The sequence below is a fragment of the Nicotiana tabacum genome, chromosome 2 (assembly GCF_000715075.1).
Source record: "Nicotiana tabacum cultivar K326 chromosome 2, ASM71507v2, whole genome shotgun sequence".
Classification (NCBI taxonomy): domain Eukaryota; kingdom Viridiplantae; phylum Streptophyta; class Magnoliopsida; order Solanales; family Solanaceae; genus Nicotiana; species Nicotiana tabacum.
This window is the reverse complement of record NC_134081.1, coordinates 124956033-124979605: the sequence shown is the minus strand read 5'-3', so window position 1 is coordinate 124979605 and position 23573 is coordinate 124956033. Positions and strand designations below refer to the sequence as shown.

The 23573-nt window shown below is 35.6% G+C and overlaps 4 protein-coding genes across 4 annotated transcripts in view; 3 read left to right on the top strand and 1 right to left on the bottom strand.

The window, feature by feature from the left end:
• LOC107798038 (protein TIFY 10A-like) overlaps positions 1-23573 on the top strand; it is a 202404-nt gene that overhangs the window by 87630 nt on the left and 91201 nt on the right. The gene's annotated exons all lie outside the window — the stretch shown is intronic.
• On the top strand, positions 153-8684 carry LOC107798032 (uncharacterized). Its single transcript, XM_016620958.2, has 13 exons — positions 153-861; positions 1936-2088; positions 2174-2386; positions 2474-2563; positions 2773-2889; positions 3485-3754; positions 4499-4655; positions 5039-5116; positions 5729-5829; positions 6120-6290; positions 7355-7429; positions 7552-7659; positions 8107-8684. The coding sequence occupies exons 1-13, from the start codon at positions 469-471 to the stop codon at positions 8440-8442; spliced, it is 2262 nt and encodes a 753-aa protein (XP_016476444.1). The 5' UTR covers positions 153-468; the 3' UTR covers positions 8443-8684.
• On the bottom strand, positions 9057-13931 carry LOC107798031 (protein LAZ1 homolog 2-like). Its single transcript, XM_016620957.2, has 9 exons — positions 13761-13931; positions 11547-11752; positions 11406-11462; positions 11069-11177; positions 10572-10753; positions 10405-10493; positions 9945-10194; positions 9570-9797; positions 9057-9463 (listed from the first exon to the last, which is right to left on the bottom strand). Exons 2-9 carry the CDS (start codon positions 11694-11696, stop codon positions 9242-9244), a joined length of 1287 nt encoding a protein of 428 aa, XP_016476443.1. The 5' UTR covers positions 11697-11752; positions 13761-13931; the 3' UTR covers positions 9057-9241.
• On the top strand, positions 20543-23566 carry LOC107798030 (protein DEEPER ROOTING 1-like). Its single transcript, XM_016620956.2, has 6 exons — positions 20543-20698; positions 20791-20863; positions 21373-21854; positions 22716-22884; positions 23080-23131; positions 23217-23566. Exons 1-5 carry the CDS (start codon positions 20693-20695, stop codon positions 23097-23099), a joined length of 750 nt encoding a protein of 249 aa, XP_016476442.1. The 5' UTR covers positions 20543-20692; the 3' UTR covers positions 23100-23131; positions 23217-23566.

Below are 23573 nucleotides of genomic sequence, written 5' to 3'. Positions count from 1 at the left end.
AATAAATATTTAAATTATCACGTATCATTATTAACGTGCGTTCATAGATATTAGTTATGCGAAAAATATTTAAAGAAGAATAAGCCAACGGCCAACGGTAACATTGTGGGCCAACGAGGTCTTAATACAAAGAAATACTCCAGCCTGGAGCCTTGTAACGGGCCGGCATTACTATTTTTATCATTTATTCACGAAGAAAGAAAAAGAAAAAGAAAACTATATTAGGAAGAAAACGAAAATGGCGTCTCCTTTTTTGTGCGTATAAAACAGGTAAAGTGATACGTTAACGTGCTTCACTTTCTTCAATACTGTTCATTTATAATAAAAAGACATTTCTACCCTCATCAACGGTCGATCAGTGTCGGAGAAATTATCTTTTCCGATCTACTTATTTCCCACTTTATCGCTACTCCGTAACTCTATAATTCCTATTCTGTCCTTTTCCGTTGCCGGAACTTACATTATTCAATGGCGGAGGAATTTGTGAAAGCAGTTGAAGACGGTGTACATCTATCGAAAAGGATATATTTTGGGAAGGATAGGGCGGTGGCGCCGCCGAAGCCGATGACGGCGATGGAGAAGGCGTCACAGTCATACCTGCCGGAATCGCCTATGCTGTACGCTGTGATTAATGATCCTGCTATAGTTGATAATCCGGATATTCCGAGCTACCAGCCTCACGTGCACGGCAGGTGCGATCCTCCTGCTTTGATTCCTCTTCAAATGAACGGAATTTCACTTGAAGCTGATTGTTATTTGGATAATATGGCGTTCATTACTGTCACTGGATCATGGCGTGTGCATTGCGTCATGGGTAGCCGTAGCTGCGACTGTCGTATTGTCGTTCCTATGGGCGAACAGGTTATTCAACTATGTTTCTTCCCCCTTTTTCCCCACCTAAAAGATATGTTCTCTCATTAATTTTAAGTATTTTTACTTCTGAGTTAACTAGGGAGTATAAAGTTTCTCTTTTTTGAATGAATGTGATAAAATATCTAATGGTAACATGGATAATAGGAATTCTTGTCTAATTAGGCTTTTATGAACTTTTAACTGCTTAAGAATATCTTTCAAGTGTTCTCTCTTAGTAAGACAAATATTACAGATTGCAGAAGCTGGTGGTAATATGCTCCATTCTTTGTGAATAATTTATTTCCTTACAAACGATGGGATTTGTAATGTTAACCTCTAATGATGCTGATGATCCTGATAAGATAGTTTTTTTTTTTTTAATTTATTTATAATTTTTTAAAGTAGCTTCAGATTTTTGTTAAGGTTGTACTTATATGTTGTTTGTTCTTTCTCCTCATGTGTCCTTTTTTGGGTTGAACGAGACCCTTTCTGCCTTTTTGTCCTTTTGTTGCGAGGAGATATGAACATTACTAAGTCAGTTTGATGCTTTTATGACATGAAGCAAAGAGGCAACACAAACTAGTCAGAATTAAGGTTTTGCTTTGTTGTAACACTTACATTAGGCCCGGTGTTTGTCAGGTAGAAAGTTGTAAATATGTGTAAGAATAAGCATGAGATTTAGAGAATCTCTAGTGTTAGAGAGCTCTTAACTTGCCTTGAAAGTCGTTATTTGTACTGGAATGAAACGGACATGAGTTGAGCCGAATGGACATAGAGGATTCATATAGCTGACCCGACTAATTTGGGAAAAAGGAGCAGTTGATGATTGATTGGTGCTTGATGACATGGAAGTTGTCAGCATGACACAGATCTGATCAACTGTAGTCTCATTAAATAAGTTGTCAGCATCATATTGATCTCATTAACTGTTGTCTCATTAAATATTTTACTTCTTATTCGTGATTGAAAAATATATTTTGCTTCTTATGTTAGATCCTGAATCCTCACCTTATGTTTTTTGTTTCACAAAAGTGAAACACTGCCGATTTTTTGTTCTCAAGTGATAAATTATTTGGCTAACAGGGTTCAATTCTAGGTGTCGAGGTTGAGTTACCCAGGAAAACATACTGCACTAAAATAGTTGCCATGGATGATGAAAGCGGAACAGAAAAGCTAGCCAAAATTGAAGATGGATGCTTTCTGACGCCCCAAATTTTTACCCTTACAATACCACAGGTAAGTTTCTCTCAGTGTCCTACTCCTACATAACCTGCTATCTTCTTCATTATTGTTCATTATAATGATGGACTCACCTCTTCAGGTGGATGGTGGAACCAATATATCTGTCTCGATTAGATGGTCTCAGAAGTTATTGTATAGCAATGGTCAGCTAACCTTGGACGTACCATTTAGTTTTCCAGACTTTGTCACTCCAGCTGGAAAGAAGATCTCTAAAAAAGAAAAGATAAAGCTTGATGTTAACTCTGGTCCTGGAACAGAAGTTATGTGCAAGACCACTAGTCACCCTCTGAAGGTGCTGCCAGTTATATATTCCACCGACTTATAATTTAGTGGTTGATGAACAACTGTGACATCAGGGTTCTTTTGTTTTATTTTTTAGGAGCGACAACGTCAAGCAGGAAAGTTGGGCTTCTTTTACGAATCTGAAGTCCTTAATTGGTCAAGTTGTAACTTTGTTTTTTCTTACATGGTAGGCCCTACATGAATTTTTCGTGATTGTTATATAACATAGAGCTTGTGGTTAGTTCTAACTTCCTGGAAAGTAAGGTCAAACGATTAGCCACTAGGGTACTATGTTGCTATTTTTCAGCTCCAGCAATTTAAAGTGAAATTTTCGACAAATCTGTTTATAATTTGGTCTGTGAGAATCTGTTTCATCCATCATCACTCTGTTTCCAGGTTTCGTCGACTCATATCTCTGGCAGTGTACTTTTGCAATCGCCCCCACTACTTGACACCGACCAGAGAGAGATGTTTTGCTGCTCTCTTTTTCCGGGAGACCAGCAGTGTAGGAAGGTCGGTACTTTTTTTCTTTCATTGACCTTTGCATTTAAAAGTTTCTCTCCAAAAGTAACTTTTAAAAAGTTTTGAAGGTAACCAATGAAAATCTGTTTGTTATTCTTCTACACTCAGCATTCATTGAATCGTACGATTTTCCATCTTTATGCCAGGTTGCTAGTTGCTCTTCCAGGCCACAGATTAAATTATCTTTCTAAAACATAGTATGACTGTGAGGTCGAGCTAAAAGATATTTACAGTTATTGGTCCATGATCATGCATATTCATGCCCGAATCACCAGATTAGTTAAGAAGATTACTTGATGAGCGTTTAACTTTAGAAGTTGCCAAAATAAGATATAACAAGTGTTAACATTTGTTATTTTCCATATTTAGTTGGGTTTTTATACTATTTGTGAAGGAAAGATCAATCAATAACGTCTACACCTGGAAGTAGGAAAACTTGTATGAATATTTCGACTTGTTTTTCCGTTATATATTTTCAAAATCTTTCTTATTGCTTAAGAAGGGCTGTTATATACGTGGAAGTGTCAATGCCCTTCCCTTACTTACTAAGGGAAATTTTGTCATTGTCACTTGAAATTTTCAATAGGTCTTCAGAAAGGAAGTGGTATTTGTTGTTGATATAAGTGGGAGCATGAAGGGAAAACCAATTGAGGATACCAAACAAGTGCTCTGTACGGCCTTGTCAAAGCTTGATTCTCAAGATCTGTTTAATATAATAGCTTTCAACAGTGAAAAGTACCTATTTTCTTCATCACTGGAATTGGCAACCAAGAAGGCTATTGAAAATGCAACTCAGTGGATTGGCACGAATTTTGTTGCTGGTGGCGGAACAAATATTTTGAATCCGTTGACTCAGGTCATACCCATTTTTGGATATCTGTCTCAGGTTATATTGTTCTTTCATCTATTTTAGTTGCATGTCACATTTTTGTAACTAATTAATCGTCCTGTCTTCTGAGGATGTCAATCTTCTTCTTTTGATGAAAAGCATGAAGAATGGAAAAAAAAAGATAACAATGTTATGTAAGCAAGAAGGTTATATTTATGAACAGAACTACTTTTTTTTTTTAAAATCTAATTATAATTTTATAAACCTACATGTTAATGAAATGCTTATTGTGCTCCAAACTTTTACATGGACTAGGACTTGGAGTCTGTCATATATATCATTTCAAGTTCCCCGGGTACTAGGAATGAGTGCTCTTAATGTTTTTTCTCTCTTTCGGTCTAAAATTTTTTTTCTTGAATAATGGTGGTGTCCGGGTCTTCTTGTACGCACCTCGACTATTCTAACGGGTACCGGGTAACTCTGCCCATCTACGTTTAGGAAGATGGGAAGAATTCACCTATCTGTTTTTGGGATTTTGAACCCTGGTCTCCAAGGTTTTCACCAACTTCATGTTGCAACCTTGCATGCCATGCTAGTTGGCTGGATTTCCAGCAAGTCCATGGCATATTGAAGCTATATATTCTTTTTCACAGCTCACTGTTTCTAGAATTTTGAGTTCATTATTGATAATGAAGTACTACTGAAATGATAGAACTTTATTGTTCCTGCATTTGTCTGACAAATCCAAGATAACACTTTTACCTTTATCAGGCCATGGAGATGTTTTCCTATACCCAGCAACACATTCCTGTTATTTTCTTGGTCACTGACGGAGCTGTTGAAGATGAAAGACACATCTGTCATGTTCTGAAGAGTCATCTGATGCAAAACCAAATGATATGCCCGCGGCTTTATACAGTAGGCATAGGTATGTAAATGGAAGAAGCATTGCCTCCGCCAAAGCTCCCCCAACCCAGATTCCCCCATCCCCACCCAAAAAAACAAGAGAAGTATTTTGGTAGATGCATTATGTTCTCTGTTTTCTATCTTAGCCCAAATATATGCACAAAAATCTTGCTAATACGAAAAAAATATTTTTCATTTCGTCACATTTTTTAGATGCGACCAAGCTTGGTAAAAACTTGGTTTTGTAGGTTGTGACTTTAAGGGATATAATCAGTTTATAAATCATGATAGTCTTAGGGAGTTTACATCTTTTCACCTATGTACTAGGCATCTGAATTGATTCATCTGTCCTTGGTGCAGTAGATTTATGCTCTTTAATAACCAATCTAACATGAATAATTTCAGGGTTGTTCTGTAACCACTATTTTTTGCGCATGCTTGCAATGATGAGTCATGGCCACTATGCCGCTGCTTATGATGTTGGTAAGTTGATTATTCTACAGCATTTTTCTTGTTAAATCTTTTTCCCAAATGAAAGCTCTTGCAACATGATTGAAAGATAGCATCATACTTATTATTTTTTTATTCAAGTATTATAATTCGTTTGATTTGCTTCAAGATAAATTACTTTTTGATTTGTACATGCTGAATAGGATCCGCTTTTACAACTTCTAGATCATTTTTTCCATTGTCTAAAGGTACAAAATCTTAGCAGTGGTCCCTTTATATACTCCGTTTAATGTCAAACAATTTTATATGAGCAATTGTGACAAGTCGAACTAAGACGCTAGGGTGGAGATAATTCGGTAACCTATCATGACCAGAAGGATGACATACACTTTTTATCTCAGTCCACTAATAGTGATTTGCCTAGAGAATGATTGTGTCTGTTCCTATTTGTGTGACCATGATGACAATGCTGTGCAGTTTTAGCTTCCTTTTTTATCCTTCCTGGGACCTGATGTAATGTTTTTGTTCATACTTATAAGTTGAGATGATCTAACATAGATTTCCTGCTTTTCCTGTGAGAAACTATGTGCAGTTGTGACCTGAAACTAATTGCCCTTCTCCCTTATGTTTGGTGGTCTTGCACAGATTCTATTGAAGTTCGTATGGAGCAGCTCTTCTCCAGGGCATCATCCATCATTCTTGCGAATATTTCCTTTGAGAACCTTGATGGTCTTGAAGAATTTGAGGTGCGCCTATGAGTATATATTATGTCTTTTAGTAATAGTTCTTGGATGGATCACAATTACGATAATTTTAAATATTTACCTAATAACAAATCTAATCAGTTACAAGATTCCGACGTCATTTTACAAGAGGCCTACAAATAATTTTTGAAGAATTGGATACAATACTACATGTAATATGGAAAAAACTTTAGTATTATCTGCATGCTTTGTTAATGGTACGCAGTTGAAGTTTGCTGTTTCTCCTATATGAATACATGCTTCCTAAGGAAACTACACAAATTTTTCAATAGGTGTTTCCCGCTCCAACTCCAGACCTTTCATCTGAGGGTCCATTAGTATTGTCAGGCAGATACCGCGGAGCATTCCCCGAGGTGCTTAAAGCTAAAGGAGTCCTTGCAGACTTGAGTAACTTCTCTGTGGATCTGAAAGCTGTTCAGGCAAAGGACATACCTCTTGATAAGGTAACACGTGTCTTTAGATATGTATGGATCACAAACAGTATGACTTTTACCTCGTGAATCTGCATATTTTCTCCCATGAGAAGAGCATATACAAAGAAAAGAATGATCTAAATGTCACTTGAATAGCTGACTGCCCTTATATGCCTGATGAGCATTCATGAACCTTTGACCGTTTGAAGGTTGTGGAAGACTTGAAGGTGGTCATGGTTTATTCATCTTTGTGCATGGGCGGTGGTTTTTAGAGCTTCAAATGACTACTGCGTCTTGTACTTAGTTCTATACATGCATCAATGCCTTACTGACGTTTTTTTTTTTGTTTTTGCATTTAACAGTTCAACTATCTTACTTTAGCTTATTTAACAAAAACAATTTAACTATACAACAACAACAACAACAAACCCAATTTAATTGCAATGTGGGGTCGGGGAGGGTACTGTGTACGCAGACCTTACCCCTAACTTGTGAAGATAAAGAGGTTGTTTCCGATAGACCCTCGACTCAAGGACAGCAAAGTCGCAGCAGTGTTGGGAAAAAAAATACGGTAGTGTAGAAGCGATAAAAAAAGAGGCAGTAACAATAGCAAGATAATACGATAATAAGACAGTGAAAGTACGAGAATACTATTAATACTACTGGTGAAGATAGAGAGGTTGTTTCCGATAGCCCTTGGCTCAAGGACAGCAAAGTCGCAGCAGTGTTGGGAAAACAAATACGATAGTGTAGAAGCCATAAAAAAAGAGGCAGTAACAATAGCAAGATAATACGATAATAAGACAGTGAAAGTACGAGAATACTATTAATACTACTGGCATGAAAAAAGAATACACTCAACTACCTAATAAACGTCTACCCTAATTCTCGACCTCAACACCTTCCTATCAAGGGTGTGGAGATCGAAAATTTCCTTAATTTGGCTGCTGAGAATTTTTTCTGGCTTTTCCGCTGCCTACTGAGAGAATACTGGATTTAAGAGGATACATTGATTCAATTGCCGCTGCCTGCTGAGAGAATACTGGATTTAAGAGGATACATTGATTCAATTGCTTTGTATGTTGAATGTGCAGGTGTTGGCGAGGCAACAGGTTGAACTGCTTACTGCTCAGGCCTGGTTGACTGAAAATAAGGACCTTGAACAGAAGGTTCCTACTATTAACTGGAACGCCTATTTGGAATGTTTTGATCTGATATTTTTGCCTGTGTAGTCTTGGCTTAGTCTTTTTGGAGTTCCTACGGACTAATCCTTCTTCTCCTATCTTGGCAGATAGCACAAACGAGTATACAACATGCAGTAATTTCTGAATATACACGCATGATATTGATGGAGACCGATAGAGGCAAAGTAGTCACTGAGTCAACCTCCAAGCGGAAGGTAGGGAACTTACTGATCAGAAGGAATTTAGTGTTTATACCAGATCTAACAGTTCCAATAAAAGATTATACTAGATCTAACAGTTCAGTTCAGTGTACTCAATTCTAACCTGAGTATCTGGAAATACATAACGATATGAATTCCCAGTTAAATCTCTATATTTTTGGCCGGTGAATTCCAGTTACTCTGTTGGCAGAGGCTGCATGGAGTCGAAAAATCAGTTCAAATAGCTATAGTCTTATTTTATTTGGCACATTTAATATGTGTTTTGCCAGGGATTTAATTGTAGTCACACCAACACCGAATTACAGAAACGACCTGAGTTGTGTAATATGCCGTGTAACAATGAGTTTGCCACAATAGATATAAGAATTTGGAATTGTGTATGTGATTTGAAAGATTAGCACCCTGTCGTATTCTTTCTTTAACCAAAGTTGAATGAAGCAGGTCTCCACTGCTGCTAAGAAGATTGAAGAACCTAAATTGGAGAAGAAAATACTGCTACAGAATCTTGCTGTTGGTTTTGGTAACTACAGCGCTACAGTTGAAAATATTCCTCCTGGAGCCTCTGAGACAAAACCCGAAACAGCAGAGATTTTAGCAAAGGCAGCATCTAACTGCTGCGGAAAGATGTGTGATATATGCTGTTGCATGTGCTGTATTCGAACGTGTTCAAAGATGAACGATCAGTGTGCAATTGTGCTGACGCAGTTTCTGGGTTCCTTGGCATGCTTAGGTTGCTTCGCTTGCTGTGAATTATGCTGTTCTGGAAATGATGGATGAGAGTTATAAAATAGTTTCCTCAGCAATCTTGTTGTATATTGTGTCAAATATGACAGAGTTATACGATTGTAATTAGTTTACATGTTCATGAGCATACTGTCAGTGTAGTCATTTAGTGTTTTACAGTTCTTTGTGAATAGTTATGTATTTATTTATCTAAGCAATTGGACACAAGTTTTGCCAATTGCTATACTGCAACAATGATGTTGAAATACGAGCAAGTTTGTTAGATTGAGAAGAAATACGATTGAATTAGACATGATCAGCAAAAATAAAACAAGATACCGAGACACCACATAAAATGTTTTCTGCACATGTTTAATCAGAAATACACCCTCGGAGGTGGTTCTTCCCACGTGCTTTTACGTTGGTTTGACCAGCTTTTAAGCCAATCCAAACACCCTCTTAAGCAAGCTCGAGTGCTTAGAGGGTTCAATAACGCTGTTACCCACGAACTCTATGCAATGTTTCTATGTTAGTATTTGACAGCAGATGAAGTTTTACTTTTTTCCGACGATGAAGTAAATCACCTAAAAGTAGTTACAGGTGACTCATTATAGAAGTCGTACAACTTAAAAGGAATTGCATCTCAGGAACAACAGGTGCACTCTATATAAAGGGTCCCCTAAAGGAAGGAAATCCATGTATTACCAATAAAAAGAAAAATAAATCAATTAACTACAAGAAATCCTGCTAAGTAAGAAGATGATCAAATCCTACTAAGAACATGATTTGAATACCTCAGTGACAATCTTTTGTCTTTCAACTTCCTTTGTCTCAACATATATACTATACCAGTTCAAGTTTTCCGCCTTTCATCTCGCGATATAAGCACCTGAGAATGAGATCTGTCGTCTCCTGTTACATTCTGTTCGTGTTCCTCAATCTTAATTTCCGTCTCCTGTTTTTCTTCTTTCTCGTCATTGACTGATATTTGGTGGAAAGTTTCTTGGATCTTTGTCATACCTTTCTCTACCGGTTCCATCGCCTGGTTTATGGTCAAAACTACATCCTTCACAACCTGTTTTATTGGTTTAGCAAATGTTGCAATTAGATATACTACTTCAAGAATAGATGATTTGTGGTGTTCAAATACAACAAAAGTATAAGTGCTGAAAAGGTCTTACTTTTTGACCACCTTCAACGACGATGTCCTGAACACTTTCTGTGACACTTGTCCCCGGAAGCTCAACCTTGGCTTCTATCTTTTCAACAACAGCTGGTTTCTCTCCGTCTTCTGATTTTAAAGTTGTTTCTGCTTTTTGGGCAGTAATCTCTTCATACACAGATGTTGGCACGAAATGATAAGGTTTTGCGGAGAAGACAAAAACATGCGCAATAGCAGCAATAGCCATCTGTAGAAATGAGAGTTAGCTAAATAGCAAGGAGGAGGAAATGAGATGCCTTATCCATATCTCAGGAAGGTCTTAGGGTGATACGTAACACTTGTTAGATAGAACTGAAAAACAATTCGATGGAATAAAAACACAGAGAATACTTGCCTCTATGCAGATCAGAAAATCTTGCAACCCGGTCTGGAACTTCCCTTCCTTCGGAAGCACTCTTAAATAACATATCAAGGCGATCCCCACCCCTTGCCACCATGTTGCAAAAACAATGGCCTTGAAGCTAATAAATTTTGCTAGCGGTTTTATTGACTGGAGTTTATGGTGAGTCGCATTATAAAATTGGACGAGACAAAACAGTGCCCACATTTGGCTGAAGTTTAGCACCACAGTAATATAAGGGTATCTGCAAGAAGCAATAAGCAGACTAGTGACGAATCTGAGTCCAAAAACAGCAAAATATAGCTACCAGAAAAAATCGCTGCTACAATAATGTAGTGATGACCCTAATGGTATTTAATTACGCGGCTATATGTTGTGCTTGATATGTGTAATCCGTTCTCATACTTTAAAATTTTATACAATATGTAAAAGCTAAATGGAGAAAATGATGTACCCATAGTGCCATTTGAACTCTCCATCGCCATATACCCCAAATATCTCCATAATGAGAGCTAGGAATGCACAGGTTGTCTTCAAAATCATCTGTGGAACACAACGGTATTAGTATGAAGATAACGAATACATCAACGTACTTATGAAACTTTGTACCCTTTTACATACATATTGTACAAGACCAAATTTTTCTATAGTAAACAAGTTCTTCCCCACGACACATGGGTGGAAAATGAAGTTATACAACGTTCTTTTTTGTGTCACAGGTTTCTCCTCTCCTCCTAGCAACGACTGACTGATTTGTTTCCTTCTTTCATCTTCGAGCAGTTCAACGACCTCTCGCTCACCCCCTGCCACACATCCATTTCCCAGTAAATCAACTATATTTAATAGCTTGTATTATGCAAGTTATATTCCATTTTTTAAAGGATTTTGTAGACATGCATGTATGAGAAGTAGACCCCACAAAATTAAAAGCAGTCCCTTAACATGCTAAGTAAGTGAAACTCTTTGTCGTCGAAAGTAACAAGGGAAAGCTTGACTATCACCACAGCAAAAATATCAAACATTTTAGATCTTGGTTCACTGTTATACCAGGCTCTGGTTATACAAAAGACAGTTAGGAAGTTCTTAAGCTATTTTTTGTGTTTAGAGATCATGCTTACCAAGGCAAGCGATCAAGTAACTGCCAAAAGAATAGAGTGCAAACGCTTCATAACAGTTCCTCAATATGTCGCAGGCAAGGGACAATTTTGGGTTCCACAAGGATAAAATCTGGAAAAGACAAGAAAACCAATTCGTTCAATTCTCATCGGGAATTTGCAGTTATCGGTTTAGAAACTTTCCATCAGCTTTAAGTTTGAAACATAAAAGGAGCATTCTTTTCACAATTGCTTTAATCAATCAGTTTAAACATGTATATTGCATAGAAAAGATAGTGTGCATTTCCTTGATACGTATCTCAATTAAGAATTCGGAAATCAGAGTGCATTTTTTCCTTACTGATTCAGTTGCATAGACAGGAACCATGAAAAGGACCCCCACGATCCATTTTTGTTCCTGATAAGAAAGCAAAATTAAGATCCACCCGTTCTAGGAAATAAGAATTAATTCTCCATGTATACACCTAAATTGAGTACTCACCGCTGGATTGGTATAGTATCTGAGATGCTGAAATATTGACAAAAGAGAGAGAATTAATGCGACCAAGACAAAGCATCCAGCAATTACGAGAGCAGGTTCGTGGAGATCTCTATACATGTTCACATAGAGAGAGATGTAAAATGATGCCATGCCACATGATCTCAGTTGCAATGCTCTCTAAAACTTTTAAAAAGCACGAATCAAACCTGAAAACAACAGCGCAGTTAGCTTGACATTGTTAAAGCCTAATCAAGGATATGGTCAGAGGGAAAAAATCACTTCAGGAAAGTCTGGTAATCTTGTTATCAGTTGATGATCAAATATTAGCTACTAGAAAGTAGAATGCTAGAAGCCAGTCAAAGGTTTGCATTACAACAACAACAACAAACCCAGTGTAATCTCACAAGTGGGGTCTGGGGAGGGTAGTTTGTACGCGGCCTTACCCCTACCTTGTGTAGATAGAGAGGCTGTTTCCGATAGACCCTCGGCTCAGGTGAAGCATAGAAAGGTTTGCATTATTAGCATAATTTTCAGGTGTTACCAAGTCCATATATTTTTTGAGTTTAAGGTCATTAAACGTACATAAGACCAGAGGCAGATGCACACTATACTTAGAGGGGTCACCGGCACCCGGAAACTTCGACAAAAACTCCATGTATACTTGTAAATGTCTAGCATAGGCCCCCGTACCAATCTGTAAGAGCAGTGAGAAATTTATATTGAATATCATGGTGTCCCGCTACCACCGAATCCTGGGTCCGCCTCTGCATAAGACCCTATAACTTTCACTTCTTTTCCCCTGCTTTCCAGCCCTTTCTCAGTCCTTACATGACACTCTATTAATTTTACCTGAAGCAGGAGGCTGAGGTTGAAGAAATGCGAAACGCAGCTGATCGTAAACAAGCTCAATAGTACATGTGAACATCTTGTATGGACAATGAGAGGTGGAGCCAGAATTCTAACAAGGGGAGTCAAAAGGAAACGCAAAAATGCCTCAATGAGGTTCAGACTTGCAATCTAAAGTAACTTTTTAGCCAACTATACCACTACACTAGAAGCTTTCCTTATGTCGACAGGATTCAACAATTTACATATATACAAAAAAGAACTGCTTTTATCCTGGTTGCAATTATAAATTCCGATAAAGGAGTTTCATTTAAACCCCTTCGGACCATGTGAGCAATGAACTGCTGACAAGTGCATCTTGAAAAACATTACATTATATATCCTAATTAAGGGTGATATTCCTACTTTCCCCCAATAATTAATCTACAGTTCCAACCCTAAAAGAAGACTAAACTGGTAGTATTAATCATAACCATAAATTTCACAATTCAGTTTTCAGACCAGCTTTTAGTTTACCCCATATAAATGGGAAGACCAATATAAAGTTCTAAACTTGGAAACTGGAAAGCACAATTAGCACTTGCAATAATAAGGTAAAGAAAAAACCAGATTTGAGAACAGAGAAACATGCAAGTAATAACTAGCTAGTTACGTACTACTACTTCTTTGCATCCAACTGATCAACAAATTCTGATAACAAACAGGGGCGTAGCCACATAGTGTGACGGGAAAATTATACTGAATATATATATAAGTCAAAAATATTAATTTTTATAAATGTATATTAAATTTTGAACACCTATTAAAAAATTTATGGCCCTGCCACTGATAATAAACGCCAGAAAAAAACACAACACACTTACAGCTTGTTTGGATGGTTGTTACGTATCGTTTCATAATGTATCGTATCGTACTGTATTGTATTGTACTATATCGTTTGATAAATACAATGTTTGGATAGATTGTGTCGTTTGCCATCGTTTTATGATATCACGCACCAACAATATGAAGAATAAACTTGCAATATTATAAAGAAAAATTATGACACAGGGTAAAATTACTATATAAAAAAGTAGGGTAAATGATAAAATAAAATTATTTAATAATAATGAAGGGTGAGATTGAGATAAAAAGACAAGGTAACGATGCGACCACACCAAATCGATCGTTACATAAAGTGGCATATCGTTATGTAACGATACATTTAACGATACGATACAATAAAATTTAAGTAACAATCAAAACAAATATTATATTTAAAGTAACAATACGATACAATATAATAGGTAACAACCATCCAAACAAGTTGTTACAGACCCGACATATAAAAAAAGAAAAAGAGAAAGATCCCAAGATTCATAATCATGCCTGTAAAATGAGAGTTCTGCTTATTTCGGCAAGAGATCCGTCTTAAAACTTCAGTAGCCAAAATGGATTTTAAGATTCGAACATTTCTTCTAAATTACGGCAGATAGAAACTACATAGTACTACTAAAATTCTGTTTGTTATTTTAGGATATGCACACAAATACTTTGGAGGAGCAGCTACATAACAGTTTTTGTTCGTTTACTTCATAGTTGGACACGTAGCAGTTAGTTTTACAATGGGGAAGGTGACTCGCCTAGGAAGTGCTAGATGGGCCACTGGGCCACCCGAATTAATATATTGGGCTTTTGCTTTCTCATTTGAATTGGACTGCAGCAGTTTCTCTTGACGATCTCAGGCCTTTTAGCAGTTTTCTTCATGGGCCTTTTAGTTGTTAATGATGTAAAAATAACATATGCTAACCAGTTTTCGGGCTGGTAACTGAAAAATAGCCAGCATTTACAAATTCATTAAAAAATAGCTACTATTTTGTTGCAACACGGAAAGTTCCAGCATAATATACTGAAAATTGGTGCACCTGTGTATGAAATATGCTGGAACTCCAGCACACGGAAAGTTCCAGCATAATATACTGGAGATTGGAGCACCTGTGTATGAACTTCCAGCATATTATGTTGGATCAGTATATTATGCTGGAACTCCAGTATATTATGCTGGAAGTTCACATGTAAAAAATTTGAACTCCAGTATATTATGCTGGAATATTTTCCGGATTTTGAACAGTGTTTTCATTCAGATTTATCTTTACATGAAAAGTGGCTAAATTTCGATTACTTTTGAAACTGTAGCTATTTTTCAATTACCACTTGTAAATCTGGCTATTTTTGAATTTCACCCGTTAATGATTGTTATTTGCATTGGTTGGTCACTTTTGTTGCCTTATATCGAAAAGTTGGTCACTATTTTGCTAAAAGAAGACCTAAAAAGTTCAACACCAAATCGCTTAAACTAAAAATTACCAGTGGATGTATAATATGTATATAACCATATATGATCAATGTATATTATATTTATACCGGCTATGAAAAGTAAACAGTGAATTCGGCCTGCTATTTGTGTAAAAGTTGCTTTTTACAATCAGATTAGTGGTCTAGACTCTGGAGTCTCTTCTCCAGACCTCGCGCATAACAAGAGCTAAGTACACCGTATTGCCCCTTAAACTTTAGAGTTTAGACCGGTGAACATTATCGAACTTTATACTACTTATCTAAGAAAAGGACAAACTTCAAATTAGTGGTTGTGGGTTTAGATTAAGAATAACTTTGCATTTAAATGACTCCTTCCACATTTGAGTCATTTGGAAATTAGCACATTATAAAATCCAATAATTTCAAGTACACAAACAACCATTCTTATGGCTTCTATTTAGGGATTAATCAGTAGTTATTTTAAATTTTTGTCCTAAAAATTTGAACTTAAATCTTAATAATTTCAAGATAATTCGAGATATTTGTGTAGGAAAAAATTAAATTAAAAAACTAAAATACAGATTACATTAGGAAAATCATAAATATCAGCCATTTAAAGTGACTACCCGGTGTTATTTCTACGAAGATACATACCAACAAAATCCTTAAATAAAGGTAGGCAAGCTTTCATACTTGGTTTTCATTCCAAGGACAATATTATAATGCTAAGCAATTAAATTACAACCAATGGATTATTGAGGTCTAACATTAATATTGATAGGAAGACAACTCTTCTTGAAATCCTAAATTGTCTCACACTATTGAAGGTGTCTACTCTCCAATGTATGACTGAGTTGTGAAACTTTCCTTTTTGGGAAAGTCATGTGTAGGGTTTCCATATTTAGTGATGAATCCCTTCTAATTCCTAGACTAATAGCTGTCGTACAGTGAAGAAACCTTACGCAGATTCCTATGCTAAAATTTCGTTATGAACATTCTCTCCTGTTTAAAGTTTGTTCACCTTTCTGGAGACCCTACTTCTTTGCCATTTGACTAAATCACCAAAAAATTCACTAAATTTTTTTTATCACGTGGCTAGAATTTCTTTTACGTTGTTATTTATTTATCATTATATTTTAACATGTTATAATAGCTAATAAGTCTGTTTAACTTATGGACTGGTTGTATAAAGATTCTTTTACACTAATAAAGTAGTTTAGTCAGTGATATATTAGGTTAATTATCATTTTTATTAGGTAAGTTTACCCGCACAACTAGTTAGCTTATGCGTGATTAGATTATACAAATATGTTTTTCATAAAACTTGAACTTTTAACTTATATACATCTATTGCTATTTTGCTGGTGTTATTGTTTACTGCTTCTTTTTTATTTTTTCTTGCGTCGAGGGTCTATCGAAAATAACTTCTCTACCTTCTCAAGGTAGGGGTACACACACTACCCTCCCAAGATCCACTTGTGGGATCACACTGGGTTTATTATTGTCGTTGTTGTTGTTGTTACACTATCAAGTGTATTTTTCATCAGCTGTTGTTCCAGGTTAAAAATTTCACTTTCTTATGAATTGTTAATTGTAATTATCTTTTAAGTAAATAGGGTAAAAATTAATAAATTCCTCGACCCTAAGTCAACAAAAGTTTCAGTAAGATCTGTGTGGATATCGAGATTATCTTCGGAAAACTCGATCGGTCTGCCATTCAGAAGCAAACTATCTTTACTGATCATTTGTGTATAATTTATATTTTAAAAAAAATTATTGTTAGTTTTTTTGTATGTAGATGGTAATTACTAACTTCAAACTCTTCGATACTTGTAATTATGTGATATATATATGACTTGAAAAATCTATTATTCTTGTTTGATTACTTCTAAGTATGCTAATTTAACCACATTTGATTTGAGGATTATATATGTGTCATTTCAGCATTGCACGAGAATGTTCATGGACCACAAACTATACATGGTTTGTTATGTAAATTACTAGAAAACTAAAACTTATTATATATTAATTAATTACTTGTTAAGTGCAATATATATATAGGACCACCAACTGAATAAGCCATGCATGAGTAACATTTGCTGCAGAATGATTGGATCTTTAAGCATATTTATGTAACGTCATTAGTCTCTAGTTTAGGTGATGATCATTTAATTTAAACTCCAAATAATTAAATTATATATATTATCAGCGTAAAAACTATTTATACGATCAAATCATTTATAAAGAAATTATAAATAAGTTTTCGTGTGAAAAATAAAGGGAAGCCAGATAGAAATTGCATAAAACATATTATAATATGTTAAAGACTACACGGATTGTATTAAAAAATTTATACACTATCAATTTTATAACTTAAATTGTATAAAACTTTAATCTGAAATCTTATAGTAGAATGAGCTGTTCATTGGAGTAAGGATACGGATTTACTTGAGCGAGAAACATTTGCATAGAAGGAATAATTGGAAAAGTAAGCAACTTGTCACATTTTAAACTGAGATTATAAAAAGTGATGAATGTTAAGCTCTCTATTTCAAATTAGACGAGATATTTTTTTTTTTAATTTGTTCCAAAATAAATGATATATTTTTAAATTTGGAAATAATTCAACTTTAAACTCTTCATTATTTTACTCATTTTAATAATCACACAAATATCATGGCCCCATAAAGCTTTTACTACTTAAGCTTTTAAGACCACAAGTTTCAAAAAATTTCTTTTTTTTTTTTAAACTCCGTGCTAAGTCAAACTATTCCATCTAAATTAAAAAGGATGGAGTAATATATACCAATGATTTTATTTTTACTAATGCCCTGGAACCTAAACATAGAAAAGAGAGTCCTTTGACCTTTAAGTATTTGACTCCTTTGACATTTCACACGTGTTATTTGGATAATGTTACGATCAAAATTCATCAAATTTTTGTTCTTTGACACGTAGGGTTGAGTTCTCAAATAGCACGATAAGTAGGAAAGTCCCTTGATATATAAGTCTTAAATCTATATCTGTAAAAATGGCAATGACCCATGTGGTATGGACAACTTCACGTGTTTGGGTGACTTTTTTGGGGAGTCCCTAGTAAAAATTGGCAATCCTTTGTGAGATTTTTTGACAAAATTATGCTAGAATTGATGAAGGTAAAGGAAGTGGAAGATAAAAGAGGGAAGGATACGTAAGGGCGTCGAGTGTGCGAACAAAATTTTATATTATAAGTTGATTAAAACTAAGAAACTATATTAAAAAATGTAGGATATACACTCGTAACAGTCTAAGAATTTTCGGGAAAAAATTATGTTGTTTTAACATGTACAAAGTCGATAATATCACAACATTAAGAGTATTTCTGGATTGATTTAGTAGTAATATGATGTTCTCCAAATCTTTATGTTATAGACTAGCTAGTTATGTAGATAACCTCTCGTATGAAACAGTAACACCATATCGAGAATGTTTAAGTAAATAAAAGTATGTTAGATCAAATGATCACACACTTCAATATAGTATAAGAGCAACACATCGATAAGTCCTCGATTCGAATCTCTCCACTATCCAGTTCCAAGAAAAAAATTTCATGTATATTAAGCTCATGAAAAAGAATCAAGCTTACACGTAAGGACGTACTTCTCGAGCATTTGCAAGGTGACCTTCCAATCAAAAGTTTGAGCAATCAATATTTTGTTCATCTCAATTTTAGACTACAATATATCCTTGTGGTCCGACCCTTTTTTGGATCTCGCGCCTATCGGGAGTTTAGTGCACGGAACTATCTTTTTTTTAGCACCAGTAGCATAGTTTGCTTGTATATGAACGAGGATATAGAAAAAGTATTTTAGGAAACTATTGATGATTTATATTAGAGTATGTGTCATCCCTATCGTGTCTTTGCATGTCAAGTCAAATTGTTTAGGTGATGAAAAAATTCTGGAAAAAACCAGGGGGTTCGGTTAGTGAGGGACATCCCCACGAGGACATGGCCTGCATTTTTCAACTAAACCAATTTTTTCCCATACTACTTTTAGGTTTGCTTTTATGTTCTTTCTATTTCCAAATACTGTATAGACATGTCTACTTTAGTTTTGCCCATGAATCACTTTTTCCTTTCTAGAATTCTATAGATTATTATCCATCTTAGGACAAACAGAAAAATGCTGAATTTGACACACGTGAAATCTACTAATTGTAGACATGACACAATCCTGTCTTATACTAACTACACTTAAGGTTCAATGGCGGAGGTAGAATTTTCCGTAAGAGTGTAATAATATAAAAAAATAAACACATAAAGAGAATTTAACATATATTATATATAAATAAAAAGAAATTATCAGCATACTATAATTTTTCGGTAAAAAGGTATCGAGTGATACCAGTTAGATAAAGGTGGCTCCGCCACAGGCTAGTATAGATGAGAGTAAGGGATTATCTTGAAGCAACACACTTAAATTAAATCCAATTTTTTTCGTCTTAGACATTATAACTACAACCTAAAGCCAACTACCCTATCAAATTTAGTTCCTGAAGCTATTCTTATATTTAATTTCTTTGAACTGATTTACTTGCTATGGTGAATGCTTGTGTACTACATGAATAGGATGCAAAATATTCGGACATCTAGTACCATTTTGAGACTTCACTAGTGGAATTCCACCGAATTGTTGTGGTTGTTGAAGTGATTAAGTTGCTATAGCGAGTGCTTGTGTATTCCATGAATAGGATGCAAAATATTCGGACATCTAGTACCATTTTGAGACTTGAGGCTTAACTGTCCAAATATTGTGACACTATGTTTGGGACAAAGGGGCAAACAAAATTGCAGAGTAGTATTAGAGACTGAACCTAGACATATTCCTTTCTAACAATATTTTTTGGCAATAGATAGAATGGGTAGAACTAATTATATTATGCTATTCGGATAGACCCTTTTGGGATACGGTTCTTCTCCAAACCCTACATGAACACAAAATGTTTCGTGTATCGAGTTGTCCGATTTTTTATTCGGACGGATCCAGAGGTGTATTCAAGTTGAGAAATATGGATTCACGTAAACTCATACTTTCTCTCTAAACCATGCATAACAATGTTATATTTTTTCAAGATTATTTAAATATATGTGTGTGAATCCATGCTCAAAGACTATTATGGTGCAATTATTATTGGGTACACCTCTACAAGTGAAATTCGCAATTCAAATTCCAATCTGAACGGTCTTGTTTTCGGAGGGAGTATATATATATATATATATATATATATATATATATATATATATATATATATATATATATATATATATATATGTAAAAATTACTAAAAAATCAAAAAGAATATAATTTTGAACCTATAATTTTAAAAGTGTAGTGGGTCATGGTAAGAGACTAAAGTTAAATCAGTCAAATATAAATTCTAGGTTCACATCTTTACAATAGTGCACACATCCTCTTGAAATCTCAGATCCGCCTCTGCTTACCCCTTTCAACTTGGTAATCTTAAGCTCTTTTATAAGCACTATTTACATTAACAATAGTGCCTGAGATTTCAAATTGGACGATGGTCGAAATGGAAAATGACATGTGTAAAGGACACTAAAATATGCGGCTGCATAGGAACTTGAGCCAATAATAGCGGCTGCGGGTTCGGCCGAACCCAGTGTTACCTTAAAATTTTTGTTGAAAATTTATAAATTATTAATTTAAGACCCAGTAACTTAAAATGATTAAGAATTTCGAACTCATAAACTCGAAATACTAGTTCCGCCATTGTGAACCAATACTAGCACTACTTAGTTAATGGCTCGAACTATATATATAAAAAAATAATTAAAAATTTAGAATGTAGATAACTCCACCTCTATTTAAAAGGGCCAGAAGCTCAACTTCCTTTGGCTTAACAGACTTGTGCTTAAACACAATTCTCAAGCCCACATTGATCATATCTCTACCTCTGTAGTTAGATTGAAGGGTTCTCAAATCTCAAGTCCATCTTTCCACGAAATGAAGGTAAGTTGGACAGGCTTCTCATTTTTGCCTAAATATATGAATGAGCATTATATTCTTTAGCTGCTAACCTTTACCTTATATGCTGATAATAGATCTTTAATTGGATTCAAAACAAGATTAATGGAAAGCAAAACCCCTCCAAGCCGAACCCAGTAACAGACACTTGTAAGTTTTCTTAATTTTATATTTTTATTTGCTTTGTTCAGCACAGAGCCACGGAGCAACAATAAAGTTGTCAGTGTGCGACTTACAGTTCACTGGTACCGGCCACTGAACTTCGTGTTAGGGTAAGCTGATATGTGTGACCTACCGTTCACTGGTTCGAGCTGTGGAATCAGCCACTGAACTTTGTGTCAGGATAGGTTGCTATGTGTGACCTACCGTTCACTGATTCGAGCTGTGGAATCAGCCACTGAATTTTGTGTCAGGGTAGGTTGCTCTGTGTGACCTAATGTTTACTGGTTTGAACTGTGGAATCAGTCACTGAACTTTATATCAGGATAGACTGCTCTGTGTGACCTACAGTTCAGTACTGATTCGAGCTGTGGAATCAACCACTGAACTTTGTGTCAGGGTAGGCTGACTATCCTTCTCGGACCCTGCCGTAAACGCAGAATATTTCGTACTCCGGGCTACCGCTTTGTACTCATATGATTTCTCCTTAAAATTAATAGATCAAAAGGTGCATCAACCATGCAAAGAAGAATTCGGTGACTGGCCTAATGAACTGCTTGCTATTGGGACATTTGGAAAAAACAGTATTCCAAAAAATGCTGGGAATTTGAATCAACCAGATGAAAAACTTACACCTGAAGAAGTTGGGCAGCTTAACAAAGAACTAAAACATCTAATTTCCCCTTCAGCCAAGGGATCAAATAAAGATCTAGACAAATTCTTTGACTGTCTCCAGAACTTAGAAGATGAAAATTCAGAAAGTAAAGAGAGCAATTTCAAGCGGAGTAATAGTCTTGTTTGTGGCAGAGGCCAAGAATCTGCTCAACTGGAAAACACAAACAATGGTATTAGCAGAAAATCCGTGTCTTATCTTCTCAAGAAGACATTTCTCTGCAGTGATGGATTCACACCTCCTCCCCCTTACCCTTTGAGAGATCCAGTACTTCCACAGTCAAAGTTTGAGAAATCAAGAATGGAAAAGGTTTGCGCACTCATTCATTTCTATGCAAATAATATACTCCCTTTGTTTCATTTTATATATGTCGCTCTCTCTGCCTCCCTCTCTTTTTGTATTAATTTTTTTTATAAAAGTTATGTGCATTTAGAAGGGTAGCCTTGGCGTAACTCGTAAAACTATTGCCATGTGACCAAGAGGTCACAGGCTATGTTGCTCTGACACGGCAATTTAGGTGTCGCACCAATATTGACACGACACTAGTATGGGTGTGTGTATGGGATCCGTACCGCATCTGGTCAAATAATTTGGGTACTTTGACCACGACAGACAGAAAAATTCGAGACGAGATACAATTTGATTCCCGAAATCAGAACCGAACTAGGGTAAATTTAAAGAAAATAGTATACCTTCTCTAGGAAATCAATCTTTTACTTATCTACAACGTGAGAATAAAAAAGAAATCCACACTTTGCAAGTTATACTAAGTTTTTTCATAAAATTTTCTCATAATTTAGAGATTTTTTTATTTTTTTGAATTAATTTTAGCTGGTTTTCCGCACCGCATCCGTACTAGGATTCATATCTCCGAATCTTAGAATTTACATTTCGAAGGATCCGACCTCAAGATCCGCACTAGTGTCGGGCACCCGCACCCATGTTTGAGCAATTTAAGTCACGGGTTCGAGTCATGGAAATAGCCTCTTACAGAAATGCAGGGTAATGCTGCATATAATAGACCCTTGCGGTCCGACCCTTCCCCGAATCCCGCTCATAAGCTTAATGCGGTGGACTATCTTTTTTATGTGCATCTACTAGTGTTTTATAGATGTATTTAGTTTGCAATTTTTTTTTTTCCATCTTGTTTAAGTAATCCTTAATTTTCAGATTTTGAGGGCCATACTACACAAAAAGATATATCCTCAAGCAACTAGTCCAAGGGGTACCACAAGAAAGAGATACTTAGACAATAGATGTGCGCTTGAGAGTGATAGTGAAGATGATACATTTGAGACTCTGAAGAATGGAAGTAAATGGGACAAATCAGATTCTGATTGTAAGTTTTCAACAATTTCATATTATGGACGGTTATTCCTAATTAGTTTTTAGGTGATGTGACACTGTCAGTGAGCAGAAGTTAAACTCTTGATGAATACACCATGTTTCACTTGATACTTGAAATCATTTCTTTATTTGTGGCCAATAACATGTTACTATATGTTAATTAATTGTGTTTATTTTGGTGCTGCAGTCATTGTACTAGAGATATAATTGGCCTCTTAGCCAGTTCTTGAAAAGATGAGGTATGATTACCTTTGAAATGTTGGACAACATAAGTCATTATATATACATCCAAATGTCTCACCCTTTGTATTTTTTCTTTTGCAGAATTATTTCTGTGAAATACCAATTTAGATTCTTCTTAAGGTTTTTGTGGAAGAGATGAAAGAAACAAACTTTCCATCTGCCGGTGCTGTTATCATAAGGAGTACATATATTTCACTTTGATTTTTGCCATGGCTAGATAAGGATTTCTGTTTTTTTGTCATGGTTGGGAGAGAAAGATTTAGTTATTGTTGAAAGGACTTTCCAAAATGCTGGTGGCAAAAGTGAATGAGGATTGGAAAATTGGAATTGCTTCTTTCAATGATACATAAATAGCACTATACCTTTTGTATTTTCTGGTGTTATACATTCACAAGTGTCACTAATAAAAAGAGAATGCATCTTCTCTAGTACATATGA

What these genes read in the sequence shown, in the direction of transcription:
- LOC107798031 (XM_016620957.2), bottom strand. Translation starts at nt 11,696, where the DNA reads ATGGCATCATTTTACATCTCTCTCTATGTGAACATGTATAGAGATCTC. An exon ending in TTACTTGATCGCTTGCCTTG is followed by an intron (nt 10,754 to 11,068) that starts GTAAGCATGATC and finishes GATGTGTGGCAG; the next exon opens with GGGGTGAGCGAGAGGTCGTT. An exon ending in ATTTTCTGATCTGCATAGAG is followed by an intron (nt 9,798 to 9,944) that starts GCAAGTATTCTC and finishes TCATTTCTACAG; the next exon opens with ATGGCTATTGCTGCTATTGC.
- LOC107798030 (XM_016620956.2), top strand. An exon ending in GAACCCAGTAACAGACACTT is followed by an intron (nt 20,864 to 21,372) that starts GTAAGTTTTCTT and finishes TAAAATTAATAG; the next exon opens with ATCAAAAGGTGCATCAACCA. An exon ending in AGAAATCAAGAATGGAAAAG is followed by an intron (nt 21,855 to 22,715) that starts GTTTGCGCACTC and finishes CTTAATTTTCAG; the next exon opens with ATTTTGAGGGCCATACTACA.
- LOC107798032 (XM_016620958.2), top strand. Translation starts at nt 469, where the DNA reads ATGGCGGAGGAATTTGTGAAAGCAGTTGAAGACGGTGTACATCTATCG. An exon ending in CCACTAGTCACCCTCTGAAG is followed by an intron (nt 2,387 to 2,473) that starts GTGCTGCCAGTT and finishes TTTATTTTTTAG; the next exon opens with GAGCGACAACGTCAAGCAGG. An exon ending in TGCCGCTGCTTATGATGTTG is followed by an intron (nt 5,117 to 5,728) that starts GTAAGTTGATTA and finishes GGTCTTGCACAG; the next exon opens with ATTCTATTGAAGTTCGTATG.